The 13,570-nt window shown below is 41.5% G+C and overlaps 2 protein-coding genes across 2 annotated transcripts; both read left to right on the forward strand.

The window, feature by feature from the left end:
- The first annotated feature begins 420 nt into the window (after positions 1 to 420).
- Positions 421 to 1,908, forward strand: LOC308701045 (uncharacterized protein). Its single transcript, XM_081383063.1, has 2 exons — positions 421 to 695; positions 1,164 to 1,908. Exons 1-2 carry the CDS (start codon positions 611 to 613, stop codon positions 1,706 to 1,708), a joined length of 630 nt encoding a protein of 209 aa, XP_081239189.1. The 5' UTR covers positions 421 to 610; the 3' UTR covers positions 1,709 to 1,908.
- Positions 1,909 to 10,094: 8,186 nt separating this feature from the next.
- LOC308701046 (uncharacterized protein) lies at positions 10,095 to 11,548 on the forward strand. The gene is made up of 2 exons (XM_081383064.1): positions 10,095 to 10,374; positions 10,846 to 11,548. The coding sequence occupies exons 1-2, from the start codon at positions 10,290 to 10,292 to the stop codon at positions 11,367 to 11,369; spliced, it is 609 nt and encodes a 202-aa protein (XP_081239190.1). The 5' UTR covers positions 10,095 to 10,289; the 3' UTR covers positions 11,370 to 11,548.
- The last annotated feature ends 2,022 nt before the right edge of the window (positions 11,549 to 13,570 follow it).

The following is a 13,570-nucleotide window of genomic DNA, read 5'->3' on the forward strand; positions in this document are numbered from 1 at the left end:
TGGCTTGATTTCTTTTATTAATATTCATTTTGCAGGACCAAAATAACATTATGCACAGTGAGGAGCCTGTAGGTTACAAGCTTCACATATTAGAAAATTATAATAATAACAAAAACAACACATTTTTTTTAATGGCTCGTCAAGGTTGTTTCAGATCAACACCTGCAAGTGACCACTAGGTGTCACCGTTGAGAGGGGTGTCGGATTGATTCGAAGCCTCGAAACAATATATGGCACATTTGGTTCAACTGTTTCATTGCTTCACGAGGCCTCGATCTGGCCATCACTACATAATACTAATTATGGTTGTTATTATTTGCGACATCTGGCATGAACGCAGCGCTCCGCTCCTCCAAACCTAATCAAACACACCTGAACAAGCTAATCAAGGTCTTCAAGATTAGGCTACTAGAAAGCTACACGCAGGTGAGTTTCATCAGGGTTGGAGTTACCCAGACCTCCTTGGATCTTTAAAAGCGCGTTTTCAGAAAACTTTTATACAGCGGTTCAGCAGAGTGTTTGCATTGGAGTATTTTGTGCATCACTGTTCCTTGTGACTGACTCCGCGTGTTTTCCAGCAGAGCTTATTTTGAGATCGCAGGTCGAGAGAATGACAGCTCGAGTGTACTGCTTGTTGAGTGTTGTTTTATTGTGCCTGTCTGCATGTTTGTGCACAACACACGCTGGAGTCGCAGGTGAGAAGATATTGTAGCTTCATTGCACAGTCTGAAGAAATGCATAAATGAATGTCTTCAAAAGAAGTCATATTTTGTAATGTAGCTACAGTACATTTAGTTGCAACAGTAAACTTATGAAAAACACATTAACTGTCCATGTCTCCTATCTGCATTGTGCTTGTATTACACCTCACTGCTCTTGTCTTTAAAACTGATTGTCAGTTTAGTGATAAATGTATGTATTTTTAAGCAGATAAATGTATGCATATTTTCAAGTTTGAGACCCCCCCCCCAAGTGTCTTCTATAGTTATGTTATATCCTACTCCATGACAAAATACCTAAAATTTAGCACATATAGCAGTTTCACAGAATAGCGTTACAAAATGATTAAAGATGATAAATATTTAAAATACAATTCACTCTGTAACACTTGCTATTCATGATTTGAAAAAGGACAGACTAAAGATGACTCTGTATCCCTCCAGTGAAGCCTGTGGCCGAACCGTCAAAGCCTGCAGTGAAGCCTGCCGTGAAGCCTGTGGCCGATCTGCCAAAGCCTGCAGTGAAGCCTGCCGTGAAGCCTGTGGTCGAACCGCCAAAGCCTGCAGTGAAGCCTGTGGCCGATCTGCCAAAGCCTGCAGTGAAGCCTGCCGTGAAGCCTGTGGCCGATCTGCCAAAGCCTGCAGTGAAGCCTGCCGTGAAGCCTGTGGCCGATCTGCCAAAGCCTGCAGTGAAGCCTGCCGTGAAGCCTGTGGTCGAACCGCCAAAGCCTGCAGTGAAGCCTGTGGCCGAACCTCCAATGCCTGCAGTGAAGCCTGTGGCCGAACCTCCAAAGCAGCCTGAGTGGGATGGAGACCATGACGGCCACTGCGGTCACGATCACCGTCACGGTCACCTTGGCAGCCACCACGATCGCGGTCACCGCGGCGGCCACCGCGGCCACCATGGCGGCCACCGCGGTCACCATGGCGGCCACCGCGGTCACCATGGCGGCCACTGCGGTCACCCTGATAGCCAATCTAAATCATGACATTGTTTTGCCGAACTCATGCTGAAGTTCTTTTACAGATCTATTCAGTGCTTTATTTGTATGGAATGTTCCCTGTTTATCACCAAATAAATTGTTTAATGAATTATTTTTGCTTAATTGGAGTTTTTGGTAAGAAAAAGTACTTCTCTTTCTGTGGAGTACATGTGGTTATCCTCAGTGTCGACAGAAGTGTCATCCTCTGTATAGTCGAGTAAGTTGGTTTATCCTGTCTAATCACCGGAAGGTAGTGTTAACGCACAGCAATGCCAGAGAAGAGTCATTCTCTGTAAAGTAAGGGAAGATTTATCCTCTGCTCAATCAGGGAAGGTTAACAGATTTTATCCTCTTTGTCAGGGAAACATCGCAAAGGTTAAATGAAATGCTATGCTAATCCCCCAACCACTGATAAGTCAAGTGAAAAGACCCGGTCTTTTCAGCTTGCCACTATAAATTGCTCTTTCTGCACTGAACTAGTGAATTTTGGCAAAATATATTCCAAGATGAAAGACAAGATGTTATTGAATTTAATAAAAACCCAATTTTGACAATTGACACTGGGTCTATTTTTAGATCTGACGGGTTTTCCCAGATTGCATCACATATGGTATGCTGGTGTGGTATGGAGGCAGCTGATAAAAAGTCTTTGCAGAGTACTAAAGACCGCACAGAACATTACAAATCAACAGCTACCTGCCCTGGATGACGTTTTCACCTCTTGTTGACTGCAGAAAACACACAACATTCAGAAGGACCCGTATCACCCAGCCCATCATTTATTTGAACTGCTGCCATCCGGAAAACGCTACAGGTCTATCAAATCACGCACAATGAAATTCATGAACAGCTTCTATTCCAAAGCTATCATGGCAATCAACTTTGAACTGAAAACACATCCCCAAAATTGCCACAACACATTTTTGACATACAAGACAATTTATGTGAAATATAACACTATGAGCACTTTATTTATTAATGTGCAATATGGCCTTTGATTGCAATATGTAACTATATACGTTGGAAAGTCCAAAAAAAAAATATATGTAAAATTGTAATGGCAATAAAGAAATCTATCCATCTATTAGACTACTTTGTGGCAAGCTTTATGCGTGCGCTTGAGCGCGGGGTGTATATTCTGCCCCCCAGTGGCATTTTATGAGTCTTTGAGTCAAAAAAAAAAGGCAAAGCTAGGTAATATGCAATGTAATCTTGTTAAAAAGGATTTCATAAACTTCGTATTAAAAAAAAGAGTGGTGTTCAGGAACCGGTATCGAAGTCAAGGTATCGATACCCAGCCCTAGGTAAAAGGCATGCAACTCCAAAGCAGAGCAGTTCTAAGCTAAAACTTTGGGAACGAAAGGCAGGAGAGGCAGCAGCGTAACCTTGCTGTCAACCGGACTAAAATTCAGACATGCTTGATGAACCGACAGGGCATGTAACCGACTCAACCACTCGCTTAGCTGAGATTAAAGCAAGTAGTAAGACCATTTTCAGAGATAGAAGCTTAATATGAGCACTCTCCAGAGCCTTCGAAGCCTACATGACAAGCTGAAATAGCAGCAAGGTAAAATTTAATAATAGAAAACGCTCTCCCATTGTTCATCAAGCTTAGCAAAAAGCAGAGTACACGCACTGAACAGTAATGACTCCTTTACGAGTACACCAGTCCTCAAACAAACGCAATTTAAGGCCATAGAGTTGATGGGGCTCTAGCGCTTTGGATAGTGTTTATAACCTTCTGCGGAAGCCCAGATGTGTTTAAATTTACGGCAGCCCTGCCGCACATCCCCCAGAGTTGATTCTTGAAAGAGACCAATTTAGCCGTCTAGCCCCATAGGGTGCTTTCACATCTGTAGTTCGGTTCATTTGGTCCGGACCAAGGGAGAAAAATTATACTTTGTAGCATTTTTCAGGTGTTTTGGTTTCTTTTCACACCACACTTATCGCTTTGGTCCGGATCAGTTTATGAAACGAACCAAAATGCAGTCATGTGACAACATCCACAACACTCGTTGGCCAGATGGGTCTTGAATGTATTTTCATAACTGCACTTCGATTGTCAGAATTTACGTGCGGGAAAATTCCAACAGAACTCCCGGAATTAAACAAAGAGGAGGAAAATCCGGCAGACAACACGCCACTTTTTACTATGGAGAGACGACTGCGTGGGCTGATTGTATCCCTAGTCATAGTTTATTATATAGTTTGTCCAAAGCGAGGATGCTGCTTAAAAAATGTTTTATTCAATGCACGCGGCGATGCGGCTGTTAATAATTTCTATTAGGCTCCGCACCTCCTCACAACTCCAAGTTTGTCCGCGAGTGCAAACTGTCAACAAACATTTCTCCTCATACCATAATCACAGCGCAGTTGACTACGGCAACTGGTTTAGTCCAAAAATGCACATTTCTTTGGCAGTTGGTTCTGTAAGGGGTTAACAGTTTAGGACCCAAGGACCAGATGTTTGAAAGAAGACCCGGAGTCAGAATTATAAAAAATTGAAGAAAAGTTTTACTGAAAATAGTTTGCAGTTTCATCAGCAGAAGTCAGCTTCAAGACTCACACAGGAGTTCGTAGGCCGCCCCGCTTACAGTTACAAAGATCACAGCAGTTATACCATTTCCAAGGTCTAAGCTACGTCATTGCTTACAGGTTGAATGATTCTCATTGGCTAAGAAATTGATAAACATAGTAATTTTCCACACATATACAGATAGACAGAAGCATATCTCCATAGATTATGCCGCTGACACTCGGACCCTGAAGTTAGGCACGTCGTGACATTTCAGGTCGGGTATTTGGGTTGCTGGGTGCCAGCATGTCTCGAACAACAACTCAGTCCATCTCCAATAATGCCAGTGGTTCCTTAACCTGTAAGCAAGAAGACTAACACACACACCGACACACATCTTTTCCAAGGTTGGATTTGGCCAGGCTCTAACAATAAACTGGAGTCTCGTCTCAAAACATCAAGATAACAAGGTCTTTTTCCCAAGGATATAGGACACTTTAGTCTAAATGGAAAATATAGGCTTTAACTGAGAAATGGTCCCTTAAACTATAGACTTTAATGACCCCTATGAGTTTTAACATGTTGAAGACCTTTCTCAAACACAAAACCAGTCCCTATTTCATTTCTGGAAGCTGGGATAAATAGGCAAGCACTGTTACTACATTCAAATATCCAATACTGACATTAAAGAATACATGAAAAGAACATTTCAGTAGTCACACTGGTAACTTCTATAACAAAGTAAAATCTCCAGAGAAGTCATTCAACTCATTTGATTTTTAGAAGGAAAAGTATTGATTAATACCTTGATTATAATCACTCATTACATATACATTGAAGCAGCAGTGGATTCCAATCCACTCCCTTCAGTTCTGTTCGAGGTCGGATCACGTTCTCACCACAAACAAACCGCTCCAGAGTTCGTTTCAAAGCGTACCGAGACCACCTCTTCGAGCAGGTCTCGGTACGCTTGTTTGGTGCGCTTTGGTGCGCACCCGAGTGCGATTGCCGCATTCACACCTGCCCAAACGAACCGCACCAATGGGGAAAACGAACTCTAGTGCGATTCAACCGAACTAAATGAGACAGGTGTGAAAGCACCCATAGACTCCCATTCATTTTGCACTCATGGGTGATCGCCCCCAGTGGAACTCTGGTGGAACTACAACCAAAATTCGGTACAATAGGACTTAATAGGGAGTGGGCAGGCTCTCCCTAGGCGGGCTCTGGTCTGTCCATTGCTGCGTTCCAGTCCACTTTTAGACACGCACTTGCAAACTTCCCTAAGCACTTCCCCTCGGGGGAATCCCCGCCGCCATTTTGAAGTGCGTTCCACTTTGTGAAGTGGACGAGGGAAGTTTAGATGGACAGACCCTTGTTCCCTCGATTTTGACCGAGACGAGTCTACTTCATATGTAAGCTTCAGGCACCTATATGTCCCACAATGCAGTACGATTGTGACGTCACCACATATCTCGTCTAATCACCACCACAACAAACAACTCTATGATATATTAATTCAATTTTTTTTAATTGAAAACAACCCAAACACCATACATTTGGATGATGCATTAAACAAATTCTTAAAGGGAAAACAAATGTAAATAATAAATCAACTACATAGCTGATTCCAAGTGATCAAGGGCTTAGGACGTTCCAATTCAGCCCATTGCAGTTTCCGCCAGTAGTGGGCACTCGCAATGACGTACATGTGAATGAGAGTGAACGAGACGGAGGGAAGTTAGCAAGTGAAGGGCATGACAATTTTGGACTGGAACGCACCACATACAATACCAGTCAAAAGTTTGGAAACATTACTATTTTTAATGTTTTTGAAAGAAGTCTCTTATGCTCATCAAGCCTGCAAAAAAAAAAAAAAACAGTAATATTATGAAATATTATTACAATTTAAAATAATGGTTCTCTTTTTTAATATATTTTAAAATGTAATTTATTTTTGTGATGCAAAGCTGAATTTTCATCAGCAAGTACTCCAGTCTTCAGTGTCTAATGATCCTTCAGAAATCATTCTAATATGATGATTTGATACTCAGTTATTATCAATGATGGAAACAGTTGTGCTGTTTAATATTTTTTTTGGAATACTTTTTTCAGGATTCATTGATGAGTTAAACGTTAACAGCATTTATTCATAAAAACAGCATTTATTAAAAATAAAAACATTTCTAACAATATAAATCGTTACCATCACCTTTTATCAATTTAATGCATCCTTGTTGAATTAAAGTACTAATTTCTTAAAAAAAAAAAAGTTATTGTTCCCAAACTTTTGAACGGTAGTGTATATTGTTACAAAAGATTTCTATTCTAAATAAATAGTTCTTTTTAACTTTTTATTCATCAAATAATCCTGAAAAAAGTATCCCAGGTTATAAAAAAAAATATTAAGCAGCATGCCCGTCGCGACAAGGCAGGCAAACCAAGCAATTGCTTGGAGCCCCGAGCTGTCCTGGGGACCCAAGACAACGACTGGTTAAGAATAAAATGCAACGACAAACTGTGTGAGCGCCCCTTTGATAGGCAATGCAGTAAAGTGCAATGACACTGTTATCGGGATCCCCCTCAAGGGGGCCCCCCTCAGTAGTCTCTGACAGCAGCCAGCCAACTGCGTGATCTCTGCTGCCGGCAAAATACAAAACCTCCTCGGCAGTCATCATGAAGTGGGATTATGCTTCAGGAAGCCAGAAAAGAATGAGGAGAAAGGAAGAGGAGGAAAGAAAAAACAAGATAGTGGTAGGGGTGTAACGATACACGTATTCGTATTGAACCGTTCGGTACGAGGCTTTCGGTTTGGTGATCGGTACGCGTTTTCAAACTGTACGGTTCGTTGGATCATTTTTCCTGCCGACCAAAATTTCGTTATTTCAAATGTAGGCGTGTTGCGCGTGGCAAGCGCGCTCATAATGTAGAGACGCTGGCGCGACCACAACATTGCCCAACATCAAATGGCAAACGTAATGTAAGCGGAACGAAACTGAGCTACTCGTTATTGTGTGGTTGACGGTCCGTTGTTTATCAGTTTGGACCAGTGCAGCACGAGCCGTGATCATGCGACACTGTTACTACACAGCACTAATAAGAGATCCAGTAAAGAAAGCATTTGAATTCGCCACAGAAGTAATAACATCGCTGCGAGATCTAGTGAGAAACATTCACATTGTTTGGCAGGAATAGTAGGCTATAATGCCTTCAAGTAACATTACGTCAGCTTTATTTTGACATTATGAATACAATGCCCTCAAATGTTAATCTTAACTAAAATAAACATTTGTTTATAACTACTACAATATATATATTTTTTTTTCCAAGGAGCTGTTTTGTTTTATATGCTCCTAAGAAGAGTCAATTATAGCTCCAGAATTGCTCAAAGTAAAAAGAAATAATATTTTATGGTGCTAGTTTTAATTTAAAAAAGAAGAAAAATAAATAAATCAAGGAAATTGGCATTTCTTTCTTTTTGCTGTATCGAAAACATACCAAACCGTAACACGTGTATCGTATTGAACCGAACCGTGAATTTTGTTACACCCCTAGTGGTAAGTGATAAATTACACTGGATAAAATAGCTCCACTTGTCCTGTACAAATGGTGTAATTTTGCAGCAGGTAGGCTAGAAAAAATATGTTTATGTTAGCTACCTGCCTGATGGCAAATGCTGCTTGTAACAAACAGTTAGTACAACTTTTTTTTCGAACGGACGGAATATGGTTTCATATATTATAATATGTTTTTTATTGGGGGGGCCTCCATGTCCATTTTGCTTGGGGCCCCCAAATTCCTTCAAACGGCCCTGTTTAGCAGCACAACTGTTTCCAACATTGATCATAAATCAGCATATTAGAATGATTTCTGAAGGATCATAAGACACCAAAGACTGGAGTACTTACTTGCTGATGAAAATTCAGCTTTGCATCACAAAAATAAATTACATTTTAAAGTCCCCGTGAACCGGAAGTTGCAAACGACTTTTCTCCAGTGTTATGACGTATTTCCCAGTGAAATACCAGTATTGAACAGAGGGCAGGGTTTTACTCTAGCGCTCCTCCTCTCCATCTCTGCTCATAACAGACTAACGGTTTGAGGGGAGTGGTTAAGCGTTGCCCAAACCAATTCCTCAAACCTACGTCATCAGAGAAGGTCCTCCAATGCAGAGGGGAGGGGCATTTTCAGATTTTGATTAAAGATTACCATGGTAAATTTTTTTTTTTTAAATATTTTCTTGCACGGATTAATTGTTCACCACAAGACTAGTAATATGCGCTAACAAAGTAAATAGGGTCAATTTTGATTTCATGGGGACTTTAAAGTATATTTAAAAAGAGAACCATTATTTTAAATTGTAATAATATTTCATAATATTACTGTTTTGTTTTTGTTTTTTAGTTTTTTTAACTGCAGGCTTGATGAGCATAAGAGACTTCTTTCAAAAGCATTAAAAATAGTAATGTTTCCAAACTTTTGACTGGTAGGCTACTGTATAAACTTCCCTCGTCCACCTCACGAAGTGGAACGCACTTCAAAATGGCGGCAGGGATTCCCCTGAGGGGAAGTGCATAAGTTCGCAAGTGCGTGTATAAAAGTGGACTGGAACACAGCCCTGGGCCAAATAGAGGAATACGTCATGCAAGTAGACAAGTGGTCAAGTACAAAGACCGCAAGTGTGGGTATTTGGACAAGGCATTAGTCATAATACTAAGGATGGCTGACGCGAAACAGTCGTTCCGAAGCTTTGCGAGATCCCGAAGCGCAGATGTTTCGAAACACTGATCCGAATCGTGATTCAAAACACCCATGTCACGTGACTATGGCCAAACGAAGCCTCGAAGTGTTTCACTAAGTGTTTCATCAGGTGTGGTCCGCCGAATCAGCGTTTGATTGACACGGTCGGGAACAGACCACACAGTCGCACATCTGTATAAAAGTGAAATCAACGCATATTGACCTCCTGGGTTTTTGTGAGAGGAGTTTGATTTTGAGATAGCGGATTTTTGGTGATATGCGATTTGATTAGTTAGCCTATAGGCTATTTAGTCTTACATTTAAATTTAACTGGAATTTAAATGAAACTGGAAAGAGATAGCAGTAATCTTTCCTCATTTGTATGTCCTAGCTAAAAAATATCTTTGCAGTTGGCGCCAATGGCCTCATGGTCAGTGCGCCGACACGTAGCGCCTTTGCACTCGGGCATCCCAAGTTCAAGACCCGGCTCGTGGACCTTTCCCGCCTCGTTTTTTGTCATCTCTCTGTCCTGTCACAATAAAAGGAAAATCACCAAAAACAATATATATATATATCTTTGCATGCCAGCAACAAGTGTCCCTTTTGAGAGGATTTTTTCAAAGGCTGGACAAATTATCTGTAAAAAAAGAAGTAGTCTAAGTCCTTCCACAGCAGAGAAATTAATATTTTTGAATAAAAATCTCTAAAAAAGTGAGACATTGTGGCTTGATTTCTTTTATTAATATTCATTTTGCAGGACCAAAATAACATTATGCACAGTGAGGAGCCTGTAGGTTACAAGCTTCACATATTAGAAAATTATAATAATAACAAAAACAACACATTTTTTTTAATGGCTCGTCAAGGTTGTTTCAGATCAACACCTGCAAGTGACCACTAGGTGTCACCGTTGAGAGGGGTGTCGGATTGATTCGAAGCCTCGAAACAATATATGGCACATTTGGTTCAACTGTTTCATTGCTTCACGAGGCCTCGATCTGGCCATTACTACATAATACTAATTATGGTTGTTATTATTTGCGACATCTGGCATGAACGCAGCGCTCCGCTCCTCCAAACCTAATCAAACACACCTGAACAAGCTAATCAAGGTCTTCAAGATTAGGCTACTAGAAAGCTACACGCAGGTGAGTTTCATCAGGGTTGGAGTTACCCAGACCTCCTTGGATCTTTAAAAGCGCGTTTTCAGAAAACTTTTATACAGCGGTTCAGCAGAGTGTTTGCATTGGAGTATTTTGTGCATCACTGTTCCTTGTGACTGACTCCGCGTGTTTTCCAGCAGAGCTTATTTTGAGATCGCAGGTCGAGAGAATGACAGCTCGAGTGTACTGCTTGTTGAGTGTTGTTTTATTGTGCCTGTCTGCATGTTTGTGCACAACACACGCTGGAGTCGCAGGTGAGAAGATATTTTAGCTTCATTGCACAGTCTGAAGAAATGCATAAATGAATGTCTTCAAAAGAAGTCATATTTTGTAATGTAGCTACAGTACATTTAGTTGCAACAGTAAACTTATGAAAAACACATTAACTGTCCATGTCTCCTATCTGCATTGTGCTTGTATTACACCTCACTGCTCTTGTCTTTAAAACTGATTGTCAGTTTAGTGATAAATGTATGTATTTTTAAGCAGATAAATGTATGCATATTTTCAAGTTTGAGACCCCCCCCCCGCCAAGTGTCTTCTATAGTTATGTTATATCCTACTCCATGACAAAATACCTAAAATCTAGCACATATAGCAGTTTCACAGAATAGCGTTACAAAATGATTAAAGATGATAAATATTTAAAATACAATTCACTCTGTAACACTTGCTATTCATGATTTGAAAAAGGACAGACTAAAGATGACTCTGTATCCCTCCAGTGAAGCCTGTGGCCGAACCGTCAAAGCCTGCAGTGAAGCCTGCCGTGAAGCCTGTGGCCGATCTGCCAAAGCCTGCAGTGAAGCCTGCCGTGAAGCCTGTGGTCGAACCGCCAAAGCCTGCAGTGAAGCCTGTGGCCGATCTGCCAAAGCCTGCAGTGAAGCCTGCCGTGAAGCCTGTGGCCGATCTGCCAAAGCCTGCAGTGAAGCCTGCCGTGAAGCCTGTGGCCGATCTGCCAAAGCCTGCAGTGAAGCCTGCCGTGAAGCCTGTGGTCGAACCGCCAAAGCCTGCAGTGAAGCCTGTGGCCGAACCTCCAATGCCTGCAGTGAAGCCTGTGGCCGAACCTCCAAAGCAGCCTGAGTGGGATGGAGACCATGACGGCCACTGCGGTCACGATCACCGTCACGGTCACCTTGGCAGCCACCACGATCGCGGTCACCGCGGCGGCCACCGCGGTCACCATGGCGGCCACCGCGGTCACCATGGCGGCCACTGCGGTCACCCTGATAGCCAATCTAAATCATGACATTGATTTTGCCGAACTCATGCTGAAGTTCTTTTACAGATCTATTCAGTGCTTTATTTGTATGGAATGTTCCCTGTTTATCACCAAATAAATTGTTTAATGAATTATTTTTGCTTAATTGGAGTTTTTGGTAAGAAAAAGTACTTCTCTTTCTGTGGAGTACATGTACTTCTCTTTCTGTGGAGTACATGTGGTTATCCTCAGTGTCGACAGAAGTGTCATCCTCTGTATAGTCGAGTAAGTTGGTTTATCCTGTCTAATCACCGGAAGGTAGTGTTAACGCACAGCAATGCCAGAGAAGAGTCATTCTCCGTAAAGTAAGGGAAGATTTATCCTCTGCTCAATCAGGGAAGGTTAACAGATTTTATCCTCTTTGTCAGGGAAACATCGCAAAGGTTAAAGGAAATGCTATGCTAATCCCCCAACCACTGATAAGTCAAGTGAAAAGACCCGGTCTTTTCAGCTTGCCACTATAAATTGCTCTTTCTGCACTGAACTAGTGAATTTTGGCAAAATATATTCCAAGATGAAAGACAAGATGTTATTGAATTTAATAAAAACCCAATTTTGACAATTGACACTGGGTCTATTTTTAGATCTGACGGGTTTTCCCAGATTGCATCACATATGGTATGCTGGTGTGGTATGGAGGCAGCTGATAAAAAGTCTTTGCAGAGTACTAAAGACCGCACAGAACATTACAAATCAACAGCTACCTGCCCTGGATGACGTTTTCACCTCTTGTTGACTGCAGAAAACACAACATTCTGAAGGACCTGTATAACCCAGCCCATCATTTATTTGAACTGCTGCCATCCGGAAAACGCTACAGGTCTATCAAATCACGCACAATGAAATTCATGAACAGCTTCTATTCCAAAGCTATCATGGTAATCAACTTTGAACTGAAAACACATCCCCAAAATTGCCACAACACATTTTTGACATACAAGACAATTTATGTGAAATATAACACTATGAGCACTTTATTTATTAATGTGCAATATGGCCTTTGATTGCAATATGTAACTATATACGTTGGAAAGTCAAAAAAAAAATATATGTAAAATTGTAATGGCAATAAAGAAATCTATCCATCTATTAGACTACTTTGTGGCAAGCTTTATGCGTGCGCTTGAGTGCGGGGTGTATATTCTGCCCCCCAGTGGCATTTTATGAGTCTTTGAGTCAAAAAAAAAAGGCAAAGCTAGGTAATATGCAATGTAATCTTGTTAAAAAGGATTTCATAAACTTCGTATTAAAAAAAAGAGTGGTGTTCAGGAACCGGTATCGAAGTCAAGGTATCGATACCCAGCCCTAGGTAAAAGGCATGCAACTCCAAAGCAGAGCAGTTCTAAGCTAAAACTTTGGGAACGAAAGGCAGGAGAGGCAGCAGCGTAACCTTGCTGTCAACCGGACTAAAATTCAGACATGCTTGATGAACCGACAGGGCATGTAACCGACTCAACCACTCGCTTAGCTGAGATTAAAGCAAGTAGTAAGACCATTTTCAGAGATAGAAGCTTAATATGAGCACTCTCCAGAGGTTCAAACGGGGCTCGAGTTTAAGCATTCAGAACCGTAGACAAGTCCCATGGCAGCACCAGCTGCTTCGACGCTGGTCTCCAACGCTTCACTCCCTTCATAAAACGGCATATAAGAGGGTGCCGTCCCACTGAAACTCCTTCGAAGCCTACATGACAAGCTGAAATAGCAGCAAGGTAAAATTTAATAATAGAAAACGCTCTCCCATTGTTCATCAAGCTTAGCAAAAAGCAGAATACACGCACTGAACAGTAATGACTCCTTTACGAGTACACCAGTCCTCAAACAAACGCAATTTAAGGCCATAGAGTTGATGGGGCTCTAGCGCTTTGGATAGTGTTTATAACCTTCTGCGGAAGCCCAGATGTGTTTAAATTTACGGCAGCCCTGCCGCACATCCCCCAGAGTTGATTCTTGAAAGAGACCAATTTAGCCGTCTAGCCCCATAGGGTGCTTTCACATCTGTAGTTCGGTTCATTTGGTCCGGACCAAGGGAGAAAAATTATACTTTGTAGCATTTTTCAGGTGTTTTGGTTTCTTTTCACACCACACTTATCGCTTTGGTCCGGATCAGTTTATGAAACGAACCAAAATGCAGTCATGTGACAACATCCACAACACTCGTTGGCCAGATGGGTCTTGAATGTATTTTCATA

The sequence above is a fragment of the Scardinius erythrophthalmus genome, assembly GCF_964197995.2.
Source record: "Scardinius erythrophthalmus genome assembly, chromosome: 13".
Taxonomy (NCBI): domain Eukaryota; kingdom Metazoa; phylum Chordata; class Actinopteri; order Cypriniformes; family Leuciscidae; genus Scardinius; species Scardinius erythrophthalmus.

Bases quoted from the DNA above. Each gene is read 5' to 3' on its own strand.
- LOC308701046 (XM_081383064.1), top strand. From the start codon at position 10,290: ATGACAGCTCGAGTGTACTGCTTGTTGAGTGTTGTTTTATTGTGCCTG. The intron at 10,375-10,845 runs GTGAGAAGATAT...GTATCCCTCCAG, and splicing joins AACACACGCTGGAGTCGCAG to TGAAGCCTGTGGCCGAACCG.
- LOC308701045 (XM_081383063.1), top strand. From the start codon at position 611: ATGACAGCTCGAGTGTACTGCTTGTTGAGTGTTGTTTTATTGTGCCTG. The intron at 696-1,163 runs GTGAGAAGATAT...GTATCCCTCCAG, and splicing joins AACACACGCTGGAGTCGCAG to TGAAGCCTGTGGCCGAACCG.